The sequence below is a fragment of the Temnothorax longispinosus genome, chromosome 6, assembly GCF_030848805.1.
Source record: "Temnothorax longispinosus isolate EJ_2023e chromosome 6, Tlon_JGU_v1, whole genome shotgun sequence".
NCBI classification, from domain to species: domain Eukaryota; kingdom Metazoa; phylum Arthropoda; class Insecta; order Hymenoptera; family Formicidae; genus Temnothorax; species Temnothorax longispinosus.
The window spans coordinates 6,936,070-6,945,479 of NC_092363.1; the positions used below are offsets into that span (position 1 = coordinate 6,936,070).

The 9,410-nt window shown below is 39.8% G+C and overlaps 1 protein-coding gene across 3 annotated transcripts in view; it reads right to left on the reverse strand.

Annotated features, from left to right (window-relative positions):
- Positions 1-9,410, reverse strand: part of LOC139814784 (protein expanded) — a 33,129-nt gene that overhangs the window by 4,335 nt on the left and 19,384 nt on the right. The window contains exons 3-11 of one of the 3 annotated variants that reach the window (XM_071781271.1): positions 9,241-9,396; positions 8,782-8,884; positions 4,441-4,520; positions 3,621-3,700; positions 2,355-2,595; positions 1,803-2,078; positions 1,394-1,559; positions 748-1,056; positions 98-364 (exon numbers count right to left, since the gene is read on the reverse strand). In XM_071781271.1, the coding sequence (XP_071637372.1) occupies positions 98-364; positions 748-1,056; positions 1,394-1,559; positions 1,803-2,078; positions 2,355-2,595; positions 3,621-3,700; positions 4,441-4,520; positions 8,782-8,884; positions 9,241-9,354 (1,636 nt within the window). In that variant the 5' untranslated portion in view covers positions 9,355-9,396. Of the gene's footprint in view, positions 1-85; positions 365-747; positions 1,057-1,393; positions 1,560-1,802; positions 2,079-2,354; positions 2,596-3,620; positions 3,701-4,440; positions 4,521-8,781; positions 8,885-9,240; positions 9,404-9,410 lie in introns of all 3 variants that reach the window. The other 2 variants (XM_071781269.1, XM_071781270.1) reach the window with 2 other exon arrangements.

Genomic DNA, 9,410 nt, shown 5'->3' on the forward strand with positions numbered 1-9,410 from the left:
GGTGATTCTAAAAAGGTTCTACGGTATTTAGATTATGTCGACAAAGCCGTTTTCCAAACTGAAGCTGGCCTCTTTATTCGCTCACCTGTGTATTTACCTGTCTTCTTACATCTGTCGTAAATAGCACCCGGAAAGCTAGCTGTCTCCGTGGAGATCGCCGAATTTTGCGCCGTGTGCGAGTAGCCTAGCTCCAAGCTGGACGTCGCTGAGGCGCGACGAATTCGCGACGTTCCGCCCGCGGATGTGTTAACGACGACCACCGTGCTGCAACTGCTGCTGCATTGCGAGCCTTCGGCGGCGGTCGCGGCACTGGACGCGAGGCGTAGTACCACCGATGTAGAGGTCGCATCGGAGTTGTCAATCTCTGAAAATTGTCCCGCTACGACATTAAACTATATTTCACCACAATGGCGAGGAAGTGATCAAGTCAATAAGACATATTGACGTGTCATAGATCCTCTCTATTCTAAGGGAAACGTTACTATTCTAAGAGAACAGATTACATTTCAGCGTAAATGAATGTGTCCTTCTTCGAAAGGAAGGACTAAAGATAGATTATAAGAAATAAAGCTCAAATTTAACAGTTTAAATGAAAATATATTATATGGTAAAATTATCCACATTGAAGAATCCATATATGGAGAAGCAATTTTCGTCAGTAAACGGAGTATGCCGTTGTGTGGTTGAAACTTTTTGACTCGACTTCAGTATTAATAAAACCAAGTTTCTATTATTGACTAAGCTTACCGTCAATAATAGAAACGGAAGAGGATGGCATAGAGTGATTGTCCGTATCTCCATTCGTGCCATTTAAAACTCTACTCTGGCCGTCCGAATAAGGTACCGTCTCGGTAAGACGTGGCAAACACTCGGTCGACGCTGGTGCGGTATCAGGCTCATCCTCGCTATGCACCCGATCGCTGACAATACCGGACGTTGTGTTCGAGGACGTACTCGAGATGACGGAAATTCGTTGGTCGCCGCGCGCACCGCGCGCCGTTAAACTCAATTTGCATCGAGTAGGATACATGTAACAATCCCTCAAGACTTTCCGTTCTACAAACGGTATTTAATCTATTATATTACGATATAATTCATCATTTTCAAATATTTATCTAATTTCCTCATAGCGGCTTCAGAGAGGAAAGGAAAGGAAAAAGAATTGAAATTGAGGGAGAAATGAGAAAAAATATATGCATGTTATGACGTGATGGAGGGAAAGGATGAGATAAGGTTGAAAGATAAAGAGAATAAGAAAAAATAAGAAAAGACTGTCTTACTTTAAATAATCTAAGAGTCAGAATGTAAAATTAATGATATTGAGCAATTAATTAATTAATTAATTGCTCAATATGGATACGTAATAATGAATAAAAATAGAAAGTAAGTTCACCTTCTTCCTCCCGTCTAATAGCTTCATTTACTCTAGGCGCTATAGCCATAGAGAACTGATGGGTGTCACGGCAAAGTCCCAAGAGGAGTTTGCTCTTGTCGTCGCAGCCGCTGTAGAGGGTGAGTTTTTCCGGCTGATCAACCGCTCGGATTTCGAACTTTTTGCGCTGCGTAAAAAATACAATTTTTTTTAATTTTCAAACGTACGTAAATAGTAAGAAATTTTTAACGAAGCACTTTGTTGATTTATATTATCAGACCAAGTAGAAAACTAATGTATCTCAACGTGCACAACACGAGAAAAGCATTTATATGATTTTTGACCTCTCTGGAATCATATAATTCGACATTGTTGCAGCGAATGAGCGGGAGCTTCAACGACGACATATCTGTTTGTTTTTAACGCTTACATCGAACGAGAGCTTGCCGATATTGTTCCAAGCGAAAACGCGCGGTGTCTCCTCCTCGGCGTAGATTCGCACTCCGCGAGCGCAAATTGCCAGGAGTATGCGTCCCGGCCCCGCCTCGTTCTTACTTCGGCGCAACCGATACAGGTGAGCGTTGAGCGGCGCCTCCAACAGCACCGCCTCCCGGATGTATTGCAACTCTGCCTCCTCTCTGGAGAGCCCACTGTTCTCCCTGTGCTGGGCTGCAAGCACGGCGAGCACGTTCGACTCAAGGCACATCTGAGAGCATTCGAGACACATTTAACCGATTAAAAAGCTATAATCGTAATATCTGAAGTAATTATACAAGAATTACATTTAGCACATATAGCTGCATTTAATCGTACTGTAAAAAACATGGTCATCAATCAATTCTTTTTGTCATTATGCACATATATAAAATAGTATAAATATAATAATATAAGATAGTTCACGCGTTTTTATACACATATATAATAATTCAATCTCCTGTATTAAGAAAATTAGAAATCTCGGAAAACTGAAAATTTAGCTTACATGGGGAGGAAGGTAATCCGTGGGTTTGCAGTAGCCGACAGATCCCGCATGTGGTCTGTGACGTTCTTCGGAGTAATCGCCAAGGTCGGCTTGAAGGGCAAGCCCAGCGAGCACAAGCAGTGGCGTGATGATAGATGGTTCGTGAAGGGGATGGTGAGGATGGAGGCTCTCCACCCCGCCGCCATGCCTGACGACATTGTCGCGCAGTTGCAGGTAATAGTGATGCCGTGTCGTTTCATCGCTGAAATAAGCATTAAAATATTTATATATTTATAGTAATAATAAAATTGTATAATAATAAAATAACATAAACTTATAATCAAGCTGTTTATCTCATGCAAAGAAGACTGAAAAGTTAAAAGCTTTAAGAAAACGCTTTTAAAATATTGGGTCTGTTTTCTATTGCTGAACTAATGCAGCCATCAGTTCAGCAATAGAAAACAGATCCATTAACTTCGAAGGAAGAGGGAAAATAGGAAATTATTACTACCAACTTTATTATGTAAGTATTCTAAATTTATAATTGACATTATAAGTGATTTAGAGCGTCTTCAATTCGTAAAGAGTGATGCAAACAGCAAATTGGGCATACTTCTTAACTGAAATCGGAAGCGTTGGCCAGAGGGCCGCGCGTCGGTCGAGGTTCGTAGGCACAAAAATTAAACCTTCAGGGCAAACGGTGAATCGTCAAATTCAATGTAAATCACAGGGTTTCGTGTGTCGAAATAAAAAGAACCACTGCGAATCGGTATAATTACCGAGGTGCTCCGAGTCCGCTTTCGTTTTAGGTCTATCTATCATGCTCTGTATAATTACTTTATAATTACAAGAATAGGTAGCATCACTCGGCTACTGGACGAGAATCCGGATTTCGTTCCGCGAATAAAATCTCTTTCGTATGAATTTATCCCTGTAATTTTGTATCTCGCTTTTTCTATACGCGCGTCCCTCGTCTTGCCTTCGCGTTTCTCTCTTTCCACGGAGCTTTTTAATCGCACAACCGGCGGTGTCTTTTAGATACCAAAAGGGAACAAACGGCCGAACGTATTACATTTTACATTCTGCAATCCTGGCAATTCATGGATGCATAGCATATTCATTACTACGATTAATTCTGCAATCGAATTAAAAATCTTTGGAACATTCCTGTTCCTTTTTCAATAATGTCTGCGCCAACCAATTAATCGAGACGCAAAGATAAAATTTTTATATTTCAAAGGTCAATTTAAAAAATAGTTTATTTAAATAAGATAATTTTTATGTTACCTTAACAGTAATGGCGTATCGACGTAGTAACGAACTCGAAAGTATAGAACAAAGGCTGGTCTTCCACTGCTATCCAAACCCTGCAAATAATATATATATGTATATATTTATATATTACATATCATAATGACAACTATAAAAATTTTATACTATTCTAATAATAATTATTGTGTATTACAGGTGTATCACAACTGCTCGGGGTACTACTAATTACGCGCATTTTTCCGCGCGAAAGGAAGATTTGATGGAGATCCTGGTTCTTGAAGAAATTTGTGAATTGTCTAAAGTAACTCACAATCTCAAGAACGCAAACATTGTATCGCTTACGTCATCTAAGATGACCGTGAAGAGGAAGTTCTTAACGAACACTATAAAAGAGTGAGTCCGCAGTTTCGCTCAGTTCGATCATTGGTTGAAGACAACCTGAGTCGGAACTAGTTCCCGTGCGGTTCAATTGGAAGATATTAAATGTAAATGAGGAGTATAATTTTGTATCGTATAAATGTCTGCGCATGCGAGCTCGTATTGACCTTAATGGAATTTATCGTTTTCTATAAGTAGAAAACAATGTTTGTTAATTGCAGTCTTTTCTACGTCCATTAATGTCGATAACGAATAATCGTACTCATTATAGTTTCAAGGCCATAATTTAGACTAATTTTCTAACATTAGAGTCTCCAACACAAGCTATATTTTCCTCTCTTTCTTTCTGTCTCCCTCTTTTTCGTTTATTCCTCTCCTTCTATTCTTTCCTCGTAAATTTGCTCTCTCTCCTTTTAATTATAATAGAATAATAAACAACAAATAAGTAACTACTTACATGTGTATGAGAGTTTCGCCAATTCTTTGGGGCGTATTTGCTTAGTTTATTCTCGGGATCCACAAATAGGTACTCGCCGTCTGAAACAATAAAAATAACACGTTTATTTCAGCGCAAATCTATTACTATTACATGAAAATCAAACGCTGTTTCAAAAATATTCTACGTAATCTTTCTAAATCTGGCACTGAATTTAGATAGATAATAAATATAAATTTATAATTTCACGTGTCGATGTATGTATTGCGTATTGGATTTCGCAACATAACTGAGAATATATCCAAGACACATACATGCTCCATCGGTTTCTGGTATAGCTATTGAGTCTCGAGACCGCTCGGAACTCGGAGATTCATTTCCTTCGCACGTTCTTTCGCACGATTGACAACGCGAGGTGCCGATACTCCATAAACGAGTGAAACAATGAAAGAGGCCTGGCAAGAAGATGTTAGTGAATGAGGGGGCCTCTCTCTCAAACCTGTCCGGCCTACAAGGGGCCAGACGCTCGAGCTCTTATGGCACGATAACGTGACATGTTTTTCACGCTGGGACTCAATTTGAAACCTCGAATGCTGATCGGGGAACCGTAACCGGGGTTCGGGCCCTCAAGGTTCCTCGAGCGCAATCCGTGCAATCTACAATTCCCAGTGCAACCGTCGTGCCGGCAAACTAGTTGTTGTTGCATGCAAATGTAAAATCTCTCTCACGATGAAATAACAGTTGCCCATGAATATGGCATATAGGTTCATCTTCGACGTTGCGCCAAAAACTATCGGCATCCACATTCGTACCATGATCTGTATCCAATTTTTCTTCTCTTTCCTTGTATTCAATTTTTCTGACGGTTAATTATTTTGCGCATTATCTGCTCTTAAGAACAAAAATGTTCATAAAAATAAATACTTTCTAATTTTATATGTAACTTCTGCTCTCCCCCCCCCCTCTCTCTCTTTCTTTATAATATATCAAATTACACGTAGAATTTTATCCTGTATTCCGTTGCAAATTATAGGTCGTCTAAAATGGACTTAAGCCGCTCCGGTATTCCTCTTTCGATACGCTCACTCTTTCCGTGGGGAAGAGAGCACCTGTGTTACCCGAGGTATAACCTGGCCATTACTGGGGAATGTTGCCCGAAGGCTAACCCTGGCCCTCGCGTAATAATCCATCGGGACTATAGGGCCCATCGTATTCCCCCGGAGATATTCTTCGCAGTCACGGAGAGAGCGCACACGGCCTCCCTTTTTCTTCATCTCATTTGGATTCGATCGAGTCCGCATCGTGGATTTTAAGTTTTAGTCCCTTTTGCCCCGGACTTTCGTCTATCTTCGAATCTATCCTAGTATTCTACGAATTCGCGTTTGCAAAGATAGAGTCGAAATTTCCGAAAATTTTAAAGCCGAATATTTTTTTACGTAAACCATGTATGTTTTCGTAAATCGATTCATCTCGTTATTCTGTGCATAAAATGTTGGTTATCTTTCGAATATGTCTCTCTCACTCTGACATATATAATTTCAATAAAGTTTGCTATATACATTGTGTTTTACAATTAGTTTTCTGCTCGACTTCTTCTACTAATACATGGATATACTAAAAACGATTTAGTTCAAAGGCTACACTAAATCGTTACTTGTTTCTGTTTGATATAAAAAAAAGCTGCCTTGCTCTTTGTTATACATAACTCTTGATATGATCGTGTTTCTTAATAAATGCACATCGCACTTTGTAAAGAGCATCGGAAAAGTCGGAAAGGCGCATCTCCCGTGTCGCAACTAGAAAAGTTCAACAATCGAGAGACTTCTCTCTCATGAGCCCATCTGTTTCCCAGAAAGAAACAATGCTCCTTTTTTTTCCTCTCTCTTTCCACTTTCAGTATGGTGCAGCAATGCGTTATAACCATAATTACACTCGTAATCATCCCTGATTGCCTTGATCACCACCCGAAGGAAGAGGGAGAGATCTGAGCGGCTCTTTTCTACCTTCGCGCTCTCGTTAGCTATCTTCCACAGACGTGGTCGCCATTCAGTCGCATACTTCTACCAAATCTACCAAAGATTAGATATTTCTTACAAAAAATGCAAACATGATAAATATTACGATAAACTTTATATGAGAGTGATTCATTTTGATAAATATTATAAAAGTTAGATGATAGAAAGGAAGGGAAAAGAAAAAACTAAGGAAAAAAAATAAATAATGAAGAAAGAACAAGAAAGATATCAAGGAAATTTATTGAGTCGATCGAAAAATTTATTTTTTTATTAAACAATGTAATTGCAACTGAAATCGGTCAACTCTGATGAAACACAATATTAGGAAGAACTAAGGAATATTACGGAGAAAATTTTTGAAAAGTAAAAAAAGTGGAAAACAGGTTTCTTCTCTAAACAAAATCAAAGGATTTCGCTGGACGCTCGGCGCGGAAGGTGTTGCTCGCGGTGGCGAGGTTCGTCGGTTGAGCAGGATGTGACATACAGCGTGGAGCGCGAGAAGGATACGAGAAGGAGATACGGAGAGAGAAAGAGAGGAGACGTGTTGAGGCCCTGTTGTGAGGCGCAGCTTTAACCTCGCCGCGATATATATCCCTTGAACCTGCGCCGGAGAGTATTTTCTGCCGTCTCTCTCCCTCTCTCCCCTCCGCCAGCTAGAACGGACTTTTTCGCCCCTCTTCCACCACGTCGTGTGCCAACGATCTCTGTCCTCGGCCGTCCTCCTTCCACATTCCTGTACGCGGGGCCCCGTACATTGCGCCGGAGATGCTCGACCGGGAGATGGAATACGAGAGGCCTTATACAAATCATCGGGCTACCGTCTTACCCGGGGCCCCGTTCTCCTTTTTTTTCCTTCCTCTTCCCCTTTCCGCCCGTTTTTCTCTTTCTACTCTATCTAGCCGCTTCCTTTCTTCAGCGCGCGTCTCTTTCTTCCGTCTTGTGGGCAACCCATTATCTCTCTCATTTATCGCATGCCTCGCCTCTCTATCCTTATCTATCTATCTCTACCTCTTTTATATACATATACATGTTGAAACCATACACGTTCCTTTCCTCAATTATTTTTGTCTCGCAAACTCAAATCATAACTAGAATTTACCGCGCATTGACGTTCAAGCAGAAAATATCATGTTTCCTGATTCGTTTTATTATTACTATTAATATTTGTGACACTAGGTTTAGTCATAAATTCACAGAAAGCGTGAATTTGTGTGAAAAAGATGGATATTCTTCGAGCATGAGTACGTGACGAAATGTAGTTTCTCAACAAAGAAATGTGACTGGAATATATTTCTTTAACGGAAATTCTCTAGCGAGACAAAATCGTTGTACAGAATTTCAAATTATACAATAAATATGATTTTATAATTATCGGTTCAAAATCAAGAATAAACTTATGAGCCATATCGTTTTATCGATCGAGGATTACTGGAAAAAGAAAATTGAGAAGAAAAATAGGGATCCCACAATAGAAGAAAGAGGAAACGGGAAAGGCGAAAACCGTGGAAAGAAGGGAAAGACTAAAGCTCACTTGAAGAAGAGTTGGGCAGCAAAAGTTGGGCCCCGGTTTAAATCGCAAGACCCACCGCGAATCGCATAAGCCATAACGCGCATGCAGGGAGTGTGAGCTGCCTTTCTTCTTATACTTGTTTTTCAGGTGCATTTTTTCTTGTCATGCTATGGCTCGCGCGTCTCTCAAGACCTGCCAACTCAACCGAGTCCGATGATGGTGCCCCGCTGGAATGTAGAAGGGATGGGTGAGGTGGGATCTCGTAGGGCTCTTTGAGGACCCGGGAAGGCTTTATCCGTGGTGGGGGCCACCAGTCGGACCGGCTTGTCACGATTGGTGAGGGTAGCGATGAACGTGAGCCGTATGGTATGCAGAAAAACCTGACGATTAGTCAAGAGGGATCTGGACATCTCGCTAGTTTAATGTTTTCGCCATTTCACTGTTTATATCACTTTCTTCTGTCATAGAAAATAGATTCATAACGTAACATAAAAATCTATTTTTCGAACAGCCATTTTGGTGGCATGCATTAAATTCTTCAGTTTTTACATTTTGTATTTTGCACTTTAAATTATAAAGCATTATAATATAATCAAGGAGGAATATTAATTTGTTGACTAAAACTTTGGTTTTTTACTGTTAAGGAAGCAACTCCAACAAACTTAATTTTAATTCTTAATTCTTAATAATATTAAGAACATAAAACAATCTCTAGTTTTAGAGATATTGTTCATTTTTATTATAAAATTATTAACAAGATAAATGAAAGTAGACAAAATCAACAATTACTTTGTCCACATATAGAATAATAAAATTACACAAAAATTTACAACTCACCGGACAATATTGCCAAACCAAAAAGTTCGCAATCTCGCATGCCCTGCTCGCTTTGGAGAAGTGTGCATGTCTGCTTATAAACCTCCTTCACTCTCGACTTAGCCTGAAATAAAACGGACTATTTAGCATAAGAATTTCCAGAAATAATTCCTAGACATTTTTCAGTCAGTTCTTTTTTCGATGAGCGGCATCGTTCACGAGAATTGGAAAAAATAATAAAAACATTTCATATTTGAGTATTAAAAAATAATAGGCAGACATATAAATATATATTATTTTCAAATTCTTCATATTTAATATTTCCAAGAGAGTTCAATTGCTTTCCAAGACAAAAGCAATATATTATCTACTTCTTTATTTGTAACAAAATGATTTTATATCTTTCCCGCGATGATAGGTGTATCGGTAATATTACAATACCTTTCGACAATTGTTAGCGTAATTGATATTTGACCTCACCTCGACGATGAAGTAGAGAGGATCACCGGGAAGGGCGTGAATGGCGAGATAGCGACTGGCGGACACCAGGGGTTGAAGGCAAGACCGCGCAGCCGTGACACCGCTACCACGCATGCTGCATGCTTCATTTCGTCGCCGCTACGCCCAGCGTCCTCACTGCCAACAATAAA